The sequence below is a fragment of the Peromyscus eremicus genome, chromosome 4 (genome assembly GCF_949786415.1).
Source record: "Peromyscus eremicus chromosome 4, PerEre_H2_v1, whole genome shotgun sequence".
Classification (NCBI taxonomy): Eukaryota; Metazoa; Chordata; class Mammalia; order Rodentia; family Cricetidae; genus Peromyscus; species Peromyscus eremicus.
The window spans coordinates 41,158,691-41,181,957 of NC_081419.1; the positions used below are offsets into that span (position 1 = coordinate 41,158,691).

Here is a 23,267-nt window from a genome sequence, read left to right on the forward strand (position 1 = left end):
GTCCTCTTGGAGCCTTTTCCTGAGATGTGACATGGTGCTTGCCAAGACTAATCAAGCCCAACTGCTACCCACTTCTGCTGAATCATATGGGGCTGCATCACAGCATCTGAAGGAACCTGGGATTTATCCCTTGTGATGGTGAAGCCCTAGATAGGAAATGGAAAGTCTGGGAGCACAGGTGGTGTTTGCGTTTCTCTCTGCACTCGAAGGCTATAACTTTGGAAAGGATGGAAACGAAAGGAAATGGTATTAGAGACCAGGATTTCTGTATTCTAGATTAAAAACTATAATACATTGCTATTGGGCTAAACAAGAATATGCTGTCTTACTAAGTCAGATATTTCCTGACAGACACACCAGTAGTTAAAGCTGAAGCTACTTTAATTAAAACAAAACAACAACAACAAAAAGAACTTACAGTAAGCAATTATGATGTAAATAGAGAGCTAGTGGGAAGACTTTTAGTAATCTCAGGGAAAACAAGAATGAGGCAGAAAAGGACTGAGTGATGCTCTCAATGCTCATTCAGTGGGGAAATGCCATTTGAAAATTCAGATTTTGTGTGTACAATTCAAAAGTTTGTATGTTTAATGGGAAATTTTTAGTTACTCTACAAAATATTCCACAAATATCTATAAATATTGGAATATTTTTGTTTAGTCTCATAGCTTTTGAAAACATCCAGGAAGTATTTGGACCTTAAATACCTAGCTCACAGTCTATGCCAAGTACTTGGACCTTGAGTACTTACCCCACAGCCTATGCTAATAAGTACTTGGATCTTAAGCACCTAGCTCACAGCTTATGCTAAGTACATGGGTCTTAAGTACCTAGCTCACAGCCTGTGCTAAAGCTGATGCAGGATTCATTCACACAAACCACATAGAACGAATAAAATCTGCTTTGATTCTTAAAAGAATCCAAATGGATATGAATAATGAAAATTATAAACATTAAATGCACCAACATTTATGGAAATATGCATGTGTATGAATTACCTACATTTTGTGGGTTGAAAGATTCCCAATTAGAATAAATCATCAAGCAGAAGAATGTTTGTGCAAGTGAAAGTACAGTAGACCATTACAAAATTAGATCGAGGGCCGGAGAGGTAGCTCAGTAGTGAAGAATGCTTACTACTCTTTCAGAGGATGCAGGTTCAATTCCCAGCACTCACAGGGCAGCTTACAACTATCTGTAACTCCAGTTTCAGAGGATCCAACACCCTTTGATGGCCTCCATGGGCATCAGGCATGCATGTGTTGTGCAGACACATAGGCAAAACACTCATACACATAAAAGCAGATGAAAAATGATCACTTAACATGAATAAGAAAAATATTGAGTGCTTACGCTGAAGCTTGTAAATTAGTTGCAGAAAAAGAAATTAAAGAGGTTTTAGCTTGGTATGTATTCAAAGGTATTCAAATGAAAAGGAACCAAGGATTTCAAGCTGATAGCAAGATGTAGCTAATGTCAAAGTCTATGATGTACAAATATACTCAGCCCTGGGTTGAATGTCTACCTCATCTCTCCTCCACTCCACATTCCCAAGACTGGATCTACAATACTTTGTCTAACATTGTGTCTGAGAGAACTCCAAATCTTGAGGGGCCTGTGAATCATGTTACATGAATAATGAAAGGATGGTGCCTTTTCTTTGTAAAGATCTGTTGCAAAGAAGGAGAATTAGGTTTATGTTCCAGAATGACAGGAAAGAATGACTGTGTGTTCCATAGGACACATAAGTTTGGGTGAATGAGTGTCTGGATTTCCTTAAGTGGCAAGTGTGGAGAAGATGCCTGTGGTTATTTTGAAAGATTGGAGGTACCTCTGGTACCAGGTATTAACCAGCAGAAGTGATATGCCCCTCTGCAAAGGAAGAAAACTACATTACAGAGGCCCTCTCAACTCTTACTGCCTATGATCCTATGACCAGATAATGGAAATTACGGAAGGAAATAAATGAAAAATAATAACTGGGCTTTGAAGGTTCATCGTTTGGATGGGGTGGTAAAAATAACAGAGACAGGAAAATAGGGGAGAGAAACTTTGAGAGGAGAGGGGATGAAGTTGAGATTCAGAAAAAGGCAGAACTTCCCCCAAAGAAACAAAGGCATCAGTTTACATGCCTTTAAGTGCCTGGATTCATTTAACAGCATTATTTTTTTCTATGGACCTAGGACTCAATCCTGTCCTATATGCAAAGTATTTGATTTCATTAGGTTCCATGTAAGAAAGAAAGATAGGAAAATTTAATGAGTCATTATTAAACTCTTTTTAATATGTGAGCACATGTGTGTTTGTACGTTTGTGAGTACTGGATTTTAAACCCAGAGCCTTGCATGTTCTAAGCAAGAGCTCAACCACTGAGCCACATTCCCAGTTCCAGGAGAGCACTTTGGACTCAGAAATTGCACACAAGTCAATCTCACACATTGTGATGGAAATCACTAAGGCCTAGATTCTGCATGTATTTATTAGTATGGCAAATAAGATTTCAATCAAAAATTTTAGAATAACCTAAATCTTAAAAAATATAGTCTTAAACGTCTATTGATATATTTTCTGTAAATAAATATATAATAATAAGAAAAAAGTTATTATTGGTTATGAAAAGCACACTAAATTTTATTTTATAGAATAGGAAAAATTAATATTCCCAATCTAGAAATGTATAAATTCTCATGTATTTAAATAAAATTCAAGTAAATAAATTTTATTTGTAATGTTAATATGAAGATGGTTTTGGGGTCCTCAGAAGACACACATTTTCAAAGTAAAGTTCAATAACATTTAATGTAATATATATTTGCATAAATTATTTAACCATCATTTGACTATTTAACTCAAAATAGACAAAATATTTACTTGATTTTCTCTTTGGCTTTGAGTCACATTCTGCATGTTCTGGATAAAGAACCCAGAGCCTTGCATGTTCTAGGCAAGAGCTCAACTACTGAGCCACATTCCCAGTTCCAGGAGAGCGCTTGCAAGGTTAAGGGTTAGTGGCTAAAGGGACTTTAAAGGAAGGTATTTGATCCTAGATTCCAGGGACACACACGCTCACGTTCATCGGCCTTATACTGTGTGTTGGAAAATTTAGTTTTTATATATAAGTTAGAACGATTTGATTTAATGTTGTAGTTTTATGAAAAAAAATCAATCTTAAAGTTAATCTTTTAAATTTTAGGTATATAACTTAAAGATGAAAATTAAAATAAATGGTTTATTTGCCATCACACCTAATTAAACAAAATCTGTGGGATTTGTTGCTACAAATGTTATCGTCTAAAAGCTTCAGAATAATGAAGCAAAAATGAGAATATTGAAGCAAAGGCGAGCACAGGAGACGTACCTTATTGACAAGGACTATAACCTTCCCCGGCTCAGACGACTGCTGCTTCTTGTCTAAGTGATCTTTGGTGATGTAAACAGCCACCCTGGTTTTCCCACTCCCCGTGGGAAGGCAGATAATAATATTCTTCCCCTCCAAAGCTGGTTGGGCCACTTCCATTTGGTAAGGCCTGAGCTGCAGTTCCGGCTCAGGGGATGCTCTTTGTGTCTCTGTTCTCTCATCTGGAGGAAGCAAACATGAAAAAGCAACGTAAGATCAAGGGCAAGGAAGACCCTAAGCCGGACAGCCGCAAACTGGACACACGCTTCTGGTGGGTTAAGTCCCTTTCCTCTGCAAGCCAAGCCAGCCCAATTCCTGTTTTCTGGACCAGAGTAAATCAGGTTTGTCTTCAGGACATCACCCAAGTTCCCTACCACGGAGTGAATTAACAGCATGTGGGCCTTGGGAGGAGAGGACACACTTCCCTTGGCTCTCAGAAAGACTGTAACATAGGCTTGTCGGTTCCCACTGCTAACCAGGTTGAGAACCAGGTTTCTCAGGTCTTTGTTCAGCCCTTTGTCCTTCTGGTTTCTCTTAGCCCTTCCGCCTGTAAACCAAGAGGAGCTGGAACGGCAGGAGTGATTAGCTGTCACTGCTGTCACTTGTATTTTTAAATTTTATTAAAAAGAAAGAAAAGTAACAGCTGGAACTACTTCCTTAATTTGCTAAAATGTCATCTGACAACTAAATGCCACAGAGCCCACACCTGATGTCATCTACTGGTTTCTGTGGGGCTTTTGGCACTCAAGACCTGCATATAAACTGGACCATTGCTTGAATATAATGTGCATATATATCTTCTTACAAATGATCTCTACTTAACAAACCTGATATAATGTAAATGCTTTATAAACAGCCTTTTTTATTGTCTAAGAAGTAATGACAAAATATTTCTGTGTGTTCAGTGCAAATTTAAAAATATAGTTTGGATACACTGTTGACAGAATCTGTATATGTGGCACTTGTGGACATAGAGGGCTGCCTCTGTGTGTGTGTGTGTGTGTGTGTGTGTGTGTGTGAGAGAGAGAGAGAGAGAGAGAGAGAGAGAGAGAGAGAGAGAGAGAGATGAGGAAGAGACACAAAGAGACAGAGACAGAGTGAGAGAGACACAGAGAGCAAGCACACACATAGAGAGAGAAACAGACAAAGACAGAGAGGGAGCATGGAGAGAGAGAAAGAGAAAGAGAGAGAGAGAGAGAGAGAGAGAGAGAGAGAGAGAGAGAGAGAGAGAGAGATTGATTCATACACAGAGAGAACAGGGAGATCTTTTGCATTTGATGCAACTAGGTTGTACAGCATATTTAGGAAACAGTAGGACAGTATTTTCTATACTGGCCTTTAATTGATGTTTCCACCAAAAGATAAAACATAATTGTGTAGCTTTAAATTAAATTGTCATGAATTTTGCCATGTAGTTTTAAAATTGCCATTCATTTTGTTACTCCCTGTTATACAAATCCCCATGCATTTGTTCTGAAACCCAAAGCAAAATATATTACAAGTATATTTCCATAACACACATTTTTAAATAAAAAATACCGACAAAGTAAATGCTAACTAATAGTGATTTTATAAATGCTAGAATAATCTTATTATAACATGTCTTGGTTTAAACATGTTTTGTTCAGAGGTGACCGTGTTTTTCCATCTTATTAGCCGAGAGGAAAGGCTCTAAAAAGGCGTTCCTTGCAGCATGGAATGTAGTAAAACAAATATTTTTCCCACTTAAATGTCCACCTGTGCTTTAAAGCGTTGGAAAAGATGAAATGACAGTGCTTATCAGTTTTTGACCACACAGGAGATGAACGCTCACTCCCTTATCAACGATCACAATAAAACTAAACTAACACCATCCCATTAACTTTAAAAACTTGCTGACAACTCCATTTCCACAAACCGTTGATCCTCTGTACGTGGGTTTTAAATTGCTGAGAGAGGACTAACTGAACAGGTAGGAAAATTCACACCGGAATGCCACTTAGTGAGAATCATCCACACAGCAAGCGGGACATTTGCCTTCTACGCGTGAATGAGGACAGATGTAATACATTTAAGCTATGGTTGGATCATCTGCTGAGTCATTTAACAGTTTTTTTATGAAAAAAAATCACACAGATCATCAGCATTTTAAGTTCACTTCCCATTATATTTCTATAAGGTTCGGGTTATTTAACAATAATATTTCATTTCCAGCAAGTGGCTTTTGTAGGTAGTGAAAATCGTCATATTTCTTCTCTACTAAGAGTATTTATTACCCAACTTTTCCCCCAAAGCACTAGAATATTTATAATGAAAGATAATTGAAGTAGTATCAAAATCAAGACATGGAAATTTATATCAATAAATTCTCTGTTAATTTTACTCTATCAAAATTTTGGTATAGATTTAAAAACAATAAAATATCGTGTTCCTCATAGTAATTGTATATATTTTTTAGTAATAATTTTCTCCTTTTTGTTGTTATGTTTTCTATTATATCCTTTGGCAACAAAACTTAAAAAGCAAAGCACAAGGATTTTCTAGGTCTCTTTTCTAGAGACCCAAAACCCAAGTAAAATGAATGAACTCTCTGTCGCTTGTGCATATGTTAGAGGTTGAAAGTGAAGTGGTCCCACAGTCTCCTTGTTTCCTCCGCTGCAGGTAGCCCTGCTTTGGGAGGAAGCTTTGAAAGGTTGGGTCTAGCTGGAGGAAGTGAGTAACTGGACTGAGGCAAGGGGAGTCCTTGAGAGTTATGGCCTGGACAACTTGCTTCCTGCTAGGCTGCCAGAGAAATAAGCAAGACAATTGACTCTCTATCTTCTACAGCCAGGAGCTCCACTCCTCACCATGCCCTGCTCCACCATGATGGATTGTATCCTCTGAACCACAGGCTAGAGTAATTCTTTCTTCCCCTAAGTTGTTTCTTGTTAACAATGTGGTTAAGGGATGAGAAAAGTAACCAATACAACATCGTGGGATTTTATGGTATTACTGTAACTCAGAAGGATGAGAAGAGTCGAGCTATTATTTTAAAGATTTAACTCCAAAACCAAAGTTCTGAGGCTTCGTTGCTACTGAACTGGTCACGTGCCACTAATTCATTCTGTAGGCACCTATTATATACTACATCCTGCCAAGGTAAATTTGTTTCTCAAAGGACCTCAATATAGGAAACTCTACTGCTCGAATCTTATGTATCAGGTTAGATAAATAGATAATCCTATTTATTTTTGACTCAGGACTAGGAGATCCAATGGGCAGCCCAGAGATTTAAAACAGAAAAACAGAGTGGATTCGGGGGGAAAAAATAGAGTTGGATTCAATGTTAGAACAGCATCCAAAGAAAAATGTTGGGTTAGTGCTAAATATTCTCCCTGATTCTTGCCTTATCACATCTTCTGACACAGGGGTGGAAAATGTATCCATATAAGCAATGAAAACAGTTTCATCTTCTCTGTCACCAGAAGGAGAAAACTAGGCTGGAATCAATGAGCTACACGCTAGTATCAAATAAAAATGAAATGTTTGGTTTTGGTTTGTTTATTTATTCTATTTATTTATATTTATTTATTCTCTCTGATATAATCAATATAACCCAATTATATAATCAATAGAATCCAAATTATAATCCATTAAAACTAATTATATAATCCATATAATCCAAGTTACAATCAATTAAACCCAATAATAAAAATGATATTAAAAACAGTGACAGGCTTTGAGCTACATTGCATATTCCCTTTAAAATAAAAGCCGGTTGAAGGTCTTTAAATTACATTACAAAATGTAAATGGTCAAAAATGAAATGAAATAGGGTTTAAATAATAATATTCTATTGAAACTACACCATGTGGCAAATTTCATTCTCACATGGATTTTGACAGCTGAGTTATTCTTGGAGAGAAAAGGTCTGCCACTGCATGTGTTTGAAATCGACAAAGCATCCTTTTACCTATAGTGTGTAACCACAGGGAAAAAACACTCCTATTGGACAAATATTAATAGACATCTTCTCAAAATAGCAGGAGGTACATTCTCCATATCAGGTCAATATGGACTGACAAAGAGTGTCACTGCTTTGAGAAGCAATATATCTTCCTAAAAATGGGGAAAGAGAAATCTTGCAACCTACTTAGACTATTTAAACTTGAAAAGTGCTAGCAGTCATATTCTCCTATAGTAGGATACTTCTATGAAGATCATAATACAATTGCCTTGGTTCTCCTTATGTTACTTTTGAAGGGGGATTAAGGATATGTGATTTAAGGTGCTTTATGATGTCAGCCTAGACGGTGAAAACAATTTCAGCTCTTACAGTATTAAACTATGCAATATGCATTTAACCTTTCACCAATTTACCAAAAGCTTTTATTAAATGACTTCTATACAGCTTTAGGATGCACTCAGGGGTCAAATATTTCATAAATGTTATCATTTCAGAATTTTACTGCCCACTATACAAAATCCTTCTTTGCTTTTAAACACTGATCCATCTAGACCTTGAAGGGCATCCCTGGAAAATGTGCTTGCCTTTAAAAAATGTTATTTGCTTTTGAAAATGTATTTGCTTTTTAAAAGTAGGCTGTGCTCAGATTTATCATGTCTTTCATGCCACATTGAAGACTAAAAATCAGCAAATACATTTGCTAACAGCTCTAAGTAGGCAAAATGCCCTGCAAATAGAGGATGCGTTTTAGATATTTATTGAATGAATGAATATTGTTGAAAAGCCCTTCCTTAGGCAAATACAAATTAGGATAGGGCAAAGCAGCTTAAAACAACCCATATGGACCGCAACTATCAGCTAGAGTATATTTAGAGTTCTAGCTTCAGTGACTTACAGTAGAAGTGGTAAGTATTAAATTTAACTCTTTCATAACAAAGACAGAAATTTGATCCGTGTGGGGAACTTAACACTGACCGCACTGAACAGAAAACAAACTGACCCCCTTTAACGACCAAGTCATGACTGACATTTGGTGAGCTAGCTTTCCTCACACTAACTTGTGAAGGATGCAGTAGTGCCACTGGGAGGGGGAAAAACATGCATAAATAGAAGCACGGTGTAATTCGACTTCAAAAGCTTTTAAGGCAGATAACCATCTTTACGCAAAAATCTTTTCCCTTGTTGTTGATTTATATTTCCATAAATCTGACAGTGCAAAACAATGGGAATCACACAGTACTTTCTAGTAGAAACCCAATCACAAAGAATAAGCTAACTTATTTCTTCATTTGTCAGTTTTCCTTTGGTCCCCAGCTGGCTCATTGCCAAGTGGTTTTATTTATTAATTTTTGCAATGCATGCATTTTTTTCCAAACTTTTAGGCAAACACAGAAAGGTGAATCATAGACATCAGTAACTCATCGGCTGCAGTCGAAAGATGTGAACCCTCTAGCTCTTTGTAGTCACACATTCAAGAGATAGAATGGGATCATTTGGATCAATCAAACTGACAAGTTAGGAAGTCTGATTAGAGGAAGCACCTCTAATCAGTGGGGGGATGCTGGAGGCAGGCATTCTCACTTCCTGCAGGTGGGAGAGGCAGCCGAGACAGAGAGCAGTGTGGGACACACCTAGTCAAGCTTTCATTTAGTGATCAAAACACCATCTATGTTCTGCTGTGATTACATCCAAGTCAGAACTAACTTAGCTCTATGTGCGATTTCTAGACTCTCGTTTTAAGAGGCACCCTATTTATTATCTGTAGTCACATTACATCTGTTGGAAGTATTAATTTTCTGTCTTAGTACATTTTAAAATAAAACCTAATCTGGGAAGGGGTAAATATACCAAACTCTACTAAGAATTTAAGCACAGTTAAATTAACTGAAATAGATCTCATGAAAGAATAGAAGACATGATTATATGAAATGTGACTTATGCCTGACCAAAAAGGCACATACTAGATCAAAATTAGAGTTTTCTTGTAAGACTTGAGCAAGTTATACTGTTAAAGAAAGTAAATGGCAAAGTTCCAACATGACTCGCTGTTGAAAAAAATTTGCTTTAATTGCATAAATCCATTAGGGAGGCTATGAACAGCCCCCGTGCATTCCACTATATGGTGTCTTATTTCACACTTTTTCAGGTTTACACAACAGTTAGGCAGTACCTGAATCACTTCCCATGATGCCTGAATCACTGCCCATGTTGCTGTTATGTCCAAGACTTTCATCTAAGCAGCTGACACTTCCTTCTGCCAAACTTGTGTCTGATTCTGCAAAGGAAAACATTTTAAAATATTGAAAAAATATTTCTGAGAATAAACGTATTTTAGCTGCACACCTCTACAGCACACAGTACATACAGTTCAGTGCAAGTGGGGAAGGTACACCCAAGCAAGGATGAATAAAAGGTAAGAGTTTCACGCAGGCTACTCTAAACACATTCCGCTCTGGATGAGCAGCTGCTGGGAATGACTCAAACTCGCATTACCTGCCTACAGTAACACCCAACAAGAAAGTAAATGCGAATTCCTGCACATTTGTGGTTTGAATTATGTATCTTACCTGCACACATAAATTTTGTCTCCTGGAAAGAATTTCTAAGCTTAATAGCGGCTTTTAAACAAAATTATTTTGGAAACCATTGGTTTTTTTGGTTTTTTGTTTTGCGTATAATGACAGTGGAATGCGCAAAGGAAAAAAATTAATGGAGCATACAGACCTACTGACCAGTTATGAAATTAACATTTCAGAGATTAAATAAACATGAATTTAAAATCTCTAAAAGAATCTTCCCAAAGAGAATGTGACTGACGTTTGGCATTACATTTGCTAGAGCCTGAGAGTCTGGAAGTGTTTCTCTTTACTATAATTATATGAAGCCGCCATCAACCGAGGGTATGCACGGCAAGTGTCTGCCCTTCACTGGATCCCAGTGTTGCTTTCCGTAGTCAGGGTCATTCTTTTTCGACAACCTTCTTTTTTACTGTTTATCTCCAAAGATGTATGCAGTCTCATCGTCAAGGGTCAGAACTAGCATTAAACTGGGAAATGTCAGGGAACAGGAGCTCCTGAAGCTGACTTGGAATCAGAAAGATTTGTGAAACTTGCTGTTCAGGTTGGTCTGACCCTAGGTACCTTTTACGTCAACTGGCTGTAGTGTCATTTACCTTTTTTGATTTGATAACCACTGTGCAATACCAGACACAGTGACCTGCTGGCAGAAGAGCTTAATTGAAATGAGAATCAAACGATTCTTGCATTACTAGGGCAGGCATCCCATTTCATAATGTTCTTATAATTAATTCTATTTCATCATATTTATAACTTGTTAGGCAGTTTTCATTTCTTCTTAAAGCTCTCAGAACACTAATAAATCATATTAAGATACCTGTCAGTTATTTAAAACTACTATCAGTGCCACATTTTATAGCACTGAAATAAAACAAGCACATTCTGTGTTACCAGTACAACTTGAGGAGGAGAAGATGTTGTCAGTATGTTCTTTGTGTTAAGTGGTTCATCATCCTGAGCCAGACGAACATAGGCTTCATTATGAAGATCACCCTTTTGTGGTTACTGAGTTTGACCAGTGTTTTCAATTCTGCATGTAACCACTGCTCCAGTGAAGATGTCTCTGTCACCTTATAGGTCCCCTCAGTCTTTTTTCTCAGTGCCTTCCCGCTGTACCCTGGCAATCACCGATCTGGTTTCTGGCCTCACGGATTTACCCTTTCCAGAGCGCCATGTAAGTGGATTCATGCAGTGTGCATTAGAGTCCGGGATCTGAGAGGCATCCGTGCTTTGTGTGCACCCGTAATTCCTTGCTTTTTTGTTATGGACTCTTGTCCCTATGGAATATTTTCTTGACAGGTAAAGGCATCTCCCCACAATTTGATTAAGTCATTTAGGTTGGACAATGTCATGGAATTTCAGCCCATGCCATCTATCAAACATGTAAGACACCGCCCTTAAAAAATCAGAAGCTGAGAAAGAAGTTGTACAAAAACTCTCAACGGACATACATACTGTTTTAGTATATTAGCACAACATAAATACACTAATGTGAAAATACTGTGCTTATCAGTTGTCATAGATTAGCTCTGGAACTCGGAATCGAGGAATCCCTCATGATCACACGGGAAAACCTGTATCTCTCACAGAGAGATTTTAAATATGGCACTTTGCAATTCCCAGAGGTACGTCTTGTTAGAAGCTCAGAGGCGAGTGTGGGATAGAACTGTCAAGTCGGAGAGCGTTTTGGGCAGATGTACTGATGAAAAGAGAATATGATTTGTAAGGAAAAGGCAAGGTGTAAAATGAGATGGGAAAATGTCATTGCGAAGATAATTCCAGTTCTAGACATATAGGCCAAGATTTCTGTGGCAAAAAGTGAATTTCGACATACTCTCCATTTGTTATTTTAAATGTAGAATTGAGAGCTGAAGAGTGCACTAAAGTGGCTGGAAAAATGCCAGTAAATACAATCTAGAAATTGAATATTGTTACCAACAAATTTTCCAGTGAGTTTAGTTGAAATTGAAATAATATTTGATTTCCCACTTCATTTTCTAATCATTAGCGATTAAACCATAATCTTAAACTGACTCTTAGTGTATGTAAAGTCAGGAGTTCCCCCAGTTTTGTTCTAGTATACTAAGTTTGAGGTGGAGGATTTATACAGCATGTACAAATAATGTACTGATAATAGTATTGCTACGAAATACAGTGTGATTGATTGATTTCAGTATTTGGGTTATGTAGATTTCACAATCAAATCTGCATTGTGTCAGAAGAACACTAAGATCAGAGCTTTTCCAGATATAATTCAAATTATGATATAGCATCATGTTCTACAGTAGCTACACCCATTAACAACTCAATTTTATAGGTGAGAAACCAATATTCAGAGAGGTTAAATGACTTCTCCACGTCACCCAGCATTTCAGTGCTTTTTTTTTTTTTTTTTTTTTTTTTACCAACATCAAGCATGGATAATGATTTGTGGGAAGCTTTGAAAGCTCTGTATTCTTGGTGCTAAAGGAAATGAAACTCACTTTAAAAAATCATTTTCCTTGTAATATCAAATTTTCCATAAAAATTAAACATTTTATCTTCCAAGAAACAAGTTAGAGAGATGTTTGCACTTTGCTAATATTTCTGACTCACGGATGGACACCAACTTTCTATTCACTGGTCCACACTCCTTTTGCACACATCTTGAGAAGGGACGCTTCTGTCTTCACGGGCACAAAGTAAGTTATAGTAACTCTGTTAGAGATCACTGTAACAGTAACAAGGAGGGTAGAGAGCCAGACTGCTTTGTTATTTAAAATGGATCTTTAAATGACAAATCTTCACCTCCTCACAATGAAAATATAGTTCCCTACGCAGCAAATTTTTGTGCACTTATATTTGTTCTGATTCAGTAGAAATAGAGGTATTAAAAGAAATAAATTTAATGATAAAGAAAATAGTATATCTCCAATAACACCGAAACTGCCTTCCCTGAAGGTTGTCTGTCTGAACTAAAAAAAAAATCTCAAACATGAGTGCGTCTACACACACACACACACACACACACACACACACACACACACTCCGGAAAAGCAATATCAAGAAATGTGTTGTGTTAAAGAAAAAACAAAACAAAACAAACACTGTTTTGAGTTTATGTACCAAACATTGACTTGCTGCAACTGGCTTTCTGAGGATTCTCCTCTTTTGTCTTCGTACTTTTCAAGAAGTGGCAGTCTGGAAGGTTCTAATATCTAGTCATGTGTGTATCCTCTTAAAGAAGACATAGGAAACAGAGGGGCTGGAGGAGGCAGGACTTTGCCATGAAGAGAACATGTGCCTTGGAGCCCAGCGAGGCTCCCAAATCTGAATTCAGACACTACTCCAAGGTGGCTTGCTCTTATTTAGAAATATAGATAGTATCTTCTATAGTTTTAAAGTTTATTGTAAGAACTATCCTTTTATATTGGGGGAATGAGTTTTGAAGATAAATAAATCCAAACTCTTGTGGAGCTGCATTGGACACTGGACTCATAGTGTATAATGCATTTAATTAACTTTTACACATGTCATTTTTTTCCTAAGGGAATTATTAAAGCCAGCTATGAAATAAATTTGAAAATGGCAGTCACTTCTATTAACATAATTGTCTATATCAAACTTATTGGAATCAAAGAAAATTACACTTGTTCAATTAAGAGATAGGATGGATTTTCAAAATAAAAAGTTAAAGAGTAAAAACGTCACAAATAAGATTTAAAAAAACAATAGCTTTACTTTCATTAACCGTAAATCTCTAAGAGAAGGCTGTAAATCATGGGGGCAAAAATCTCTTAATTTTGGAAACACGTTTTGAATATTTTGGTGATAGTCAAAAATATTAACTAAGATCTAAGAAATTTTGTATTTAACGTATTCTATATCTTAAATACTTTAAAAAATATTTTTAAAATCGTTTAGAAACCAGACAATTTATAATAAAATATTGAAAGCGAAAACAGGGAAGGGGGTTGGCGAGTTTAGATTCATTTTAATGTAACGTCTGCCCTCTGCTGGAATGTAGTGGTATAGCAAGCAGTGAACAATACTGGGTTTTCTTCAGGGAGCTGGGCTTCCTTAGGTAAAACACAACTTTGCTTCCTTCTTTCCCCCCAGGTAGACTTTCTCCTAGCTTAGAAACTTACACTCTACAGACTCTATCTTTACATCCTCGCCGCAGTCCTTCACAGCTTCTCCTTGATGAAAAGTGGATTTACATTCTAGCAGGAAACAGCAGCGAAAAGGACTTCCATGTACCTTGGTGAAGAACAATACTCCCTATTCTCTTCTTCCGGGAACTGGTGGGGACAGGGTCTGCACCTTCCTGAATTTCGCCTTCCATGGTAGTGTTAATTATGACCTCGCTGTGTACTTGAGCATCAGACCTACTTCCCTCCAGTTTCAGAATCCTCATGTCAAAGATTATCCCGAAAGCTTGAAGCATGCCCTCATGTTGGCACTCGCTCAAGGCTGCACGGACCCCTAAAATGTGCTTACTTTCATACTACTAATAATATATATTTTCTTTTCTTTAGAAATAACAATCTTTTCTTTGAGAGGAAATAGATTACTTTTATTTTCGGCTCTATGTATATGGATCTACACACACGCTCACATTTTGGTCTGTCATAGTTCGCTCTGTGTGCCAGGGAACATGTGTTCCCGCAGAATGGAGAGAAGCCACCTCCACCCACCTTGCATATTCTCTCCTGGATCCAAGCTTCTAGGAAATGAGTTCCCCAAAGAGAAAAAAAAATCTCTCTTAGAACCACAGGCCCACATGGCCATCCGTGGAGCTCCTCTGCTCCTGTTTATAGAATTTTTTTGTGCTGAAATATTTCAGCTCGAATTAAATTTGAATCATGCGTAATGATGTTGGCTTAAATTGTATTGTCTCAGCCTGTTACCCTTTGCTCTGGGGTCTGCACACAGAGAGAAAGTTATTAAAATACAGAGTTGGAGTGTGACTTACACCCACCAGAAAGGCTTATTTCTTCACTGTCACTAAATGATGCCCATGGCAGAATGTTCTAGAGTGGAGTCAATCATGACTGATGGCCTTGATAATCATACTACAAGTCTCGACAGGAGCAAGGACTAGGGACTGCAAGGACATCTTCTCCTCATGGGCAATGTCAAGCGGACAGTATGACACCCCTGAGCAATTCCTTATGACCACTCTCGGAAAAGGTCACGCATATATTTTGGTGGTTTTTTATAAATATCCAGACAAGGAATTTTTAATGTTAAGGGAGTTTTTGCCGTGGGAGAAGCAACTGGAGAAATTACTTAAGACAAACACATTAGTTCTCTTTGTCTTCGAGGTCTTAACTTCTGTTGCTATCCTCTGCAATCCCTTCTCATCACATGTTCTGACACACTTTGAAATTTCTGGTAACTCCTTTTACTGGTGATGTTCACTCAGCTGGCAATGTTATCAGTAACCCCTGTCCACGAGTCTTCTGCTAAACCCTCTAAAACTAGATCTTATGGCTTTTCTTTCTTTTATATTGATTTTCTGTGGATTACTGTCTCTGTTGGAGCATGTAACTTACACTTTTTAATCTAAATCATATAATTCTAAAATGAAATGAAACAGCTTGGTGCTTGGCTCCTCAACAACGTGACCTCACCAACTCACTACTTTCTTCCTGCTCTCCTGGCTTTTAGTCCTTGCTCCCGTCTCAGAATAGAGAAGGCAAGGTCTAATAATCAAACTAAAATGCAAAATCGTCACTTCGTTACAACACTGCTAAAATTTTGTATTTGTAGTTTTAAACTGTCATGGAAATAAACCCAGGCTGTGCTAACTATACACTAGAAATGCACTGCACACTTGTCTTTCTGACAAAATAGCCATGGCCTTGTCCTTGCAATATGAGTGACTGGCCGACGGCCCTTTCAGGAATGCTGTGCAATTGTGAGTCACATAACATGCTGAATTTGAAAAGAACATAAGATCCTTTATAAGCATCAATTTCAACATATTCAGATTTCTTCCTTTCCCCTCCCTCTCCCTTCAAATTCCTATCTACCCTTAAATGACCTCAGTAGTACTGCAAGTTCTTAGCAGTCAATGATAACTAAATTTTGGAAAATATAAAGGATAGCTCACTTAATTTGAGCCAATTCTGAAAAAATAATATAGCGTTACAGTAATGATCTTCCTTTAGCTTCAAATGCTGTGGCATTTATTTCTAGAGAACCTAAAAATCACTAGATTTTCTACAGGATAGTGATATGGAGCATTATTTTGATCCTTAAGTGCAAGGATAAATTTTGTGATACTTTCACAGAAATAAGTATAGACCAAACCTAAGATTGGACTTTTGTCTATAAAAAGGAAAAACAAAACAATAACAACAACAACAAAAAAGTGTTGTGACAGATTGGACCAGGGAGAAAGAGGCTGTTTTATAAAGGTCAATTTTTAAACCCCTCCTACAGAACATGATCTATGCAAAATATATCCACAATATATTCCAAAGCATAATGTCACCGGATAAACCTAAGGAGTTGAACATATGGGGGAATGAAAAAGAAGGTATTACAGTCTGAAAACAAGCAGGTTGGTGAGCTCATTAGCTGGGGTGGAATTTTAAAATCTTCACGTGAACGAATATATAAATCAAAATATACACATGCGTCCTGGGTCATGCGCACTGTGTATTCACACATGGCACGCTAGTTGCATTATAATTTTCCACACTGGAACAGAGAAATCCTTTCTCTTTATAAATGTCAAAGCGCCCTCTGCTGACCATCCTGAGGTACTTGCATTTCTAGGGTCCAAACAAGGCTCTCTAATAGATCCATAAGAGAAGCTTCAGGATTTGTTGATAGTGTTCAGTGCTACATAAGTGTTTCTTCCAAACTCAATAGCGTTTCCTTAGTTTGAAATCTCACTTACTATACTTTTATTTTTACCATAGTACTTTACTTCCTAAAATACAATAATAAAAAACTCTATGTAAAAAGTAAGTACGCACTCGTTTTGACAAAGCAGTAACATATTTAGAAACGACTCCTTATTTTCTCTGTAAGTGTACAGAATTAAAACAATCCAGGGAATGGGTTAAGTCCCTTTGGAATCTTCCATGTAAGTATGGTCTAAGGAAACGTCAAAATTCTGTGATATTTTCTTGCTCTAAAATGGCCGGCGGCTTCAGAGAGTGGAAGTACCATACCCATCGTTACAACCACACTGACTGTCCCCAAATGCAGTGCAGCTGCTGTGTTAATTTAGGAAAAATGCAACTTTAAAAAAAACTTCGGTTTATTTTAATTAATAACTGCATTTCAAGGAGGGGGAGACCCTCTCTCTTAAACATGCTTCTTTATTTGTGAGAATGTCACACATGTACACAATACGATTATTCCCCATTTCTTCCTCATGCTTCTGCTGAATCCTCATGTCTTCCTCAATGTGTCTTCTCCCCTACTTCATGTGAGGTGTGTGTGTGTGTGTGTGTGTGTGTGTGTGTGTGTGTGTGCGCGCGCGCGCGCGCGCATGATTCCATTCAGTGCTATCCATTTTAAGCTGGAAGCAGACTACTCTGAACAGTGAATGAGTAGAAAACTGGAAATGCCAACTGCAGTAGAAGTTTTCACCAACCCCCCAAAAATGTCAAGAAGGTGAAAGAAACTACCTTCTAGAACTTTCCATTAGAGAATTCCAGTCTTTCACCCTTATAAGGAAGGATAAATGTCATTAAAATTGGTCTGGTATGAGACACTGTTGCTGACTGGTGAGGTGTAAAAGCTACTCCAAAAGAATCTTCATGTAAAAGCTACTTAGTTGATAGACTTACATGCAACAAACTACCATGAACTGAAAAGAAGGAAGAAAGGAAGGAAGGAAGGAAGGAAGGAAGGAAGGAAGGAAGGAAAGAAAGAAAGAAAGAAAGAAAGAAAGAAAGAAAGAAAGAAAGCCAGCAAGCTGGTTCAGAAAGATAAGAAATATCCTGATCCAAAATTACGAACTTCTCTTATCTTTTGTCTGCACATAAAAAAAAATCTACATTTACAGAAATTGTGCAGCTTAAGAAACAATTTTTATGTTACTTTAGCTACTACTGGACATATTAACCCATCAAGTTAGAACTCAAAATAAATACACAATGTCAACGTCTTTATCCATAAGCTGCACATACCTTTATGCAAGTATATATCAGAAACTGTGGCATGCTTTTGCAAATATTTTAACTTTTACTTCTTAGAATGACTAGATAGGCAAAATCCTCTATTAAATTTAGCAATAAATCTTGTGATCAAAATAACTCCATGAGTGGGATACGGAGCTTAGTGGCAGAGCATTTGCCCAGCATGAGAGAGGCCGTAAATCTAATCATCAGCAACACAAAATGAAAAACCAAACTTTAAGTCACTTCTCTGGGCTAATGGCCCTTCACAAGTTGTTTTGGCTTGTTTGTCTGTTGGTAATTCTTGGTTCGTAAGAGCAAGAACATGAGCAGAAACCAGGAATAACTCCGAGCCACTTATCAGCTGCTCTGTCTAAAGCAAAGCTCTGGAGTCAAGGTGTCATGTCTTCATAAGCAAATCACCCCTTGGCATTGCTTTAGATAGACCCAGCAGGTTAAGACTGATCTATTCACAGATGTAGGCACCAGCAGGGCCTTCAGGGGAGAAGACCCTGGCTGGAGTTCGAGATGCCCATCCAGCTTACTGTACCACCACAGGCTGTCTTACTAACACAAATGCAAATATTCTGCCCTTGCCCTTCCATTGCACCTGCTGTAGGCTTAGCCCTGGGGTGAATTGTGTGACTGACATCATCACAGAGTGAGAAGCTTTTCCAGGGCTGTGATCTATTCCGCTGTGTTCCTCACTGTGTGCACGAGATTGAATAGGAGGTCTGGTACATAGAGGAAGTCTGTGAGTTCTTCTTAAGTAGAAGAAGTGAAGGAAGGGAAGAGAGGCAGAGGGGTCAATGTGAAGGAAGGGCAGGAAGGCAAGGCTATCAAAAGGTAAAAGGAAAAACAACCCAACAGGAAAATACAACCCAGCCTTTCCATTCACTAAGGCCATAACACCTTCCATCCGTAAGACCCATATTTTCTAACAGGGTTCATGTCAAACTTAAGAAAATTAATCCTTATATTAAAGAATAACAGAGAAATTTTAAGTTCTGGTCTTGATGTTGCCTACTTGGGAACACAGGCTAGACAACCGCAAGCTGATGGGTGCTGTGTGAGACGCAGGCTTATCTCCCAGCCTCAGCTCAGACGTCTTCAGCTCTTACCAATGTGGATTTCTAAGGCTGCCTGTGATGCCCAGTTATGTCAGGTGGCACACAGAGACTGTTTGGTAACTCCTGGGGTCCCCACATCTGGATTTGGCTTTCCTGTAGAACCAGGGCTTCTGACGGAAGGCATAGGCACTCACTCAGTGGAGAAGACAAAGCCTGCAGATCTAAATGCTTCACTAGTCTAGGCCTTAAAACCTCGCTGTTGCATGTGTGGCTGGGACCGCGTGCAGCAGGGGCCTGTGAGCTTGTGACAAAAGAGGGATCTCGAGCCGTAAGACCCCCTCCACCAGTGGTTCATTTGACCATGAAAACCTCCCAGCTATGAACTATCGCATTGCAAAAACCCAAGACACATTGCTATAATGACACAGAAAGAAAAGTATGCAGGTTCTTTTCTATACAGGAAAACTGAATAAGAAAACAAGTCACCCCCAAAAAAGGAATTTCTAGGGACTAGAAAGGGACAAGAACACACAGTGTGCACACACATAGAAATTTCACAATGAATCCCATTAACTTGTACAATTAATATGCATTAATAATTATAAGTTTAAAAGCTAAATACTACAAACAGGGTTAAAAAAGCATACAAGCCATAAAAATGATATTGATGAGACCAATAATATATATATATATATATATATATATATATATATATATATATATGTAGTTCATACGAACCAGGAGAAAAATACAAATGTCTCAACATAGAAGATAACATGTACTCAAAGAGGAGGGATCTGAAAAAAAAAAGTGCAAATCAGAAAAAAATTCAAATCCGTATTCAAATATCAAAATATCGAATTTTATTGTAGCCTAATTGGCCGAGGCTGGAAATGATGTCAGCACACCTACAGAAAGGGCTTGGGGGAAATAGGCACTCCTTGAGGGGGGAAAAACATGTAAGTCAGTGTAAATTCCTACAGTGAGAGCTGACACTAAGTATCAAATGTGCTAAAACTGTATAAATCATTTGACCCAGAAATTCCAATTATATATGTTTTTAATGAGTCAAGTGTGACATCAGTGCAGAGGACTCTAAAGGCATTGTTCGTGATGTAGTAATTTGGGAACACGCTCTGTGTCAACACTTGTTTAATTGAGTCCAAGTGGTGTTACTATTATTATTCAGTCAGTAAAAACCCCGAGAAACCCCAAAAATGAATACAGGAGACATTACAGTCCTGCACACAGGTATGCAGAAAGACTGGCCGGAGGCGTCCCAAATGTTACCCATAATGCATATTGTGGGAACATGGGTGGCTTCAGAGTGCCTTCCTATGCATTCCAAATTTGCTGCAATGTGGCTTCATTGCGTCTTTAAATAGAGATAGTGCACTAGGAGAGCCAGCGCAAGCTAGTTTAGACTAGGGTGTAATGGCAAACTGGAACGTTTTTTAGGAAGTTTGTGAGACACAGCTATTTTACAAGTTAGATTGTGCAAATACACAATTTCACAAATTTCAAAGGTAGGAAATACTTAAAAACATCAGTTATTGTTCATCTGCCTGGATTCCACTGTACTCTTTTTTTTCATAAAGCTAAAATTATGGTTATATCATTTCTTCCTCTTCCCTCCAACTGGCCCCCTCCTTCTGAAATTCATGACATCTTATTCTTGAGCTATTTTTGTTACACACACACACACACACATACACTGAATAAACATAGAAATACAGCCTGAGAGTCTGTTTAATGTTGCTTGGATCTATGTTTTTAGGGCTGACCATTTGGTATTGGATAACCCAGTGGGGGTTCATCCATGAGAAACGAGTATTAATTCTCCCTCTCTTCAGTCATTAATTGTCTGTAGCTCTTCATCATCAGTGTATTTGAAAATAATTTAGAAACCATGAAAGATAAGCACACACCAAAGTCAGCTAACATAGTAGAATGACCACACATTTCTTAGAAAGTGAAATTAGAAGAAAATAGAAATTAGAAGAAAAATGTTCATATTCCTAATAGTAATATTATATCCATTTAAAAATATTTAAATCTGAGTAACTGCTTTAATTTAATCTTCTCTAAAATAGTATTTTAACAAAAACTCTCACTAGTAGCAGTGTCCCCTTGTGTTTCATAAGGTCCTGGTGTCATAGTGTCCCTACTGATTCTTCTGGAGGGAATAGTTATTATACACGGGGCACCTTCCTGTGTCAAGTACCTGTGGTCACAGAAGCGTCTGCAAAGGAGGCCTCTGGTGAAGAATTCTCTGTGTCCCAGGCCTCTGTCTCTGGGCTCGACTCGTCTCGAGTGGACAGAATGGACTCATTAGCTTCAGGCCCATCTTCGTGAGACAAATTCTCCAAGTCTGTGAACAGTGAGGGCTAGATGTAAATGATAGGGCAACACAGGTTTCTACACAGTGTGTACAGACGACATTGGTATTCTGAAAATAAAACAGCGGTCTGTTTCCCATCCACTGTATATTCTTTCAAACATTGACATTTCAAAAGACCTAGCACATGGTACTGCGGTGTAACACAATGAAACATATTTTTACTTTTAACATGACTACAGTTGAGTCTTTGTATAACAATCGAATTTCATATAAAAAAAGGCAAGCTAACTAAGAACTAACCAAAGCACAAGGTAAGTGAGATGGCTTCCGGTCTGACCATGGTCTTTGGGAAGTCACTCACTAACTTGATGACTTCAAGCTATGTTTAAGGCTGAATTAATAGAAATGCAAATGGGGTGGCTTTCTTTAGCTGCTACTTGCCATTTTGTTCCTGCCTCCATGTTCATGAGATGTACATCTGCTTTAATGTCAGACTGAATCCGTGTGTTCTGGATTCCTTGGGATTTTTTTTTTTTAATTGAATGAAATAGTCTATTTTCTCCACTTTCCCATTTTGCCTTTCCTGCTCTTTAGCCTCCAGCACACGGGGGTATCCAAGCTGCAGCCTGCTGGCCACATGTTCAGCCAGATGCAAGAGGGAGCTTAGGAAGGCAATGCAACATAAACTCATAAACCTACTTAATTCATTATGAGATTTTTTTTTTTTTTTTTTTTTGCAGGGGAAAGGGGGCCTTTTTTATGGCTCCAGTTCAGTGTCCTCAGCATGTGTTTCATAGACGGCAGTGCTGTGTTGCAATGCTAAGAGGCTGGACACACGGAAGAGGGAAACTTAGGAAAATCAAGAGTTTTTATTCCCTGTGAAACTTCAGTCTCTCAGAGGAGTCTGGGGTCTTAAATACATTCTTAAAGTGTCTTTTCAGATTGGCCCACTCTAGACAGCATGGGGAAACCCATCCAGCCTGGCATGGAGAATTCCCTGAAGAAAATGACTGTGGCTTCAGACGAAGTTAAATTGACAATGTTTCTAACTAGCTACTAGCCATTACATGACTGTCCTGCCCCTCTGCACACTGGTTACTCTAGGACATCAGATCCCACGGCCTGACGACACCCGGCCACTCCACCAGCACCTAATTTGTGGTCCTTCCCTGCACAATACCTGGCTGCTGGTTCTTCTGGCCACATAGGCTATCACATGGTGCAGAACTTCCTGCCAGCCCTGAAAGGTTACAGAAGCCAGGGAATTTCCTGAAGACACCCCCAAGACTCTCCCTGGCTCATTACCCTCTTCAGGAAGGCCCTCCCTTTATTCCTACATCAAGCTGCTCCTCTTCTTAAAGAAGCCCCTCTGTGGTTGAAAGGGAAGCCCCATCTTCCGTTTAAAGTCTGTTACGCTATTTCCTGCACATTGTACTGTTGTCTTCTGTGGTCTCCGACCTCAAGGCCCAGTCATGGTCTTGAGGCCTTTTCTACTAATAAACCTCATTCCTGAATGACAATCACGTGTCAGTTCCTTTGAGTAGCTGATAACAATTGGGGACCTCTTCTTGTTCTTTTTGTGACAGTTACTAAGGTTTAAAATTATGATGGTCAGGAGCTGGAGAGGTGGCTCAGTGATTTAGAGCACTTGCTGCTCTTTCAGAGGACACAGATTTGATTCCTAGCACCCACACGGTGGCTCACAACTGTCTGTAACTCCAGGGATCCTTTCTTTTGACCTCCTGGGGCACCAGGCATGCAAGTGGTGCACAGACTTACACTCATACATATAAAATTAAATATGTAATAAAAGGTTAAAATAGTCTTTCTACTTA

At 38.3% G+C, this 23,267-nt stretch overlaps 1 protein-coding gene across 1 annotated transcript in view; it reads right to left on the reverse strand.

Moving 5' to 3' along the window:
* The window catches only part of Ifih1 (interferon induced with helicase C domain 1), a 50,899-nt gene that overhangs the window by 15,839 nt on the left and 11,793 nt on the right, over positions 1–23,267 (reverse strand). The window contains exons 3-5 of the mRNA XM_059259159.1: positions 21,316–21,462; positions 9,493–9,597; positions 3,359–3,579 (exon numbers count right to left, since the gene is read on the reverse strand). Coding sequence (XP_059115142.1) covers positions 3,359–3,579; positions 9,493–9,597; positions 21,316–21,462 — 473 coding nt within the window. The remainder of the gene's footprint in view (positions 1–3,358; positions 3,580–9,492; positions 9,598–21,315; positions 21,463–23,267) is intronic.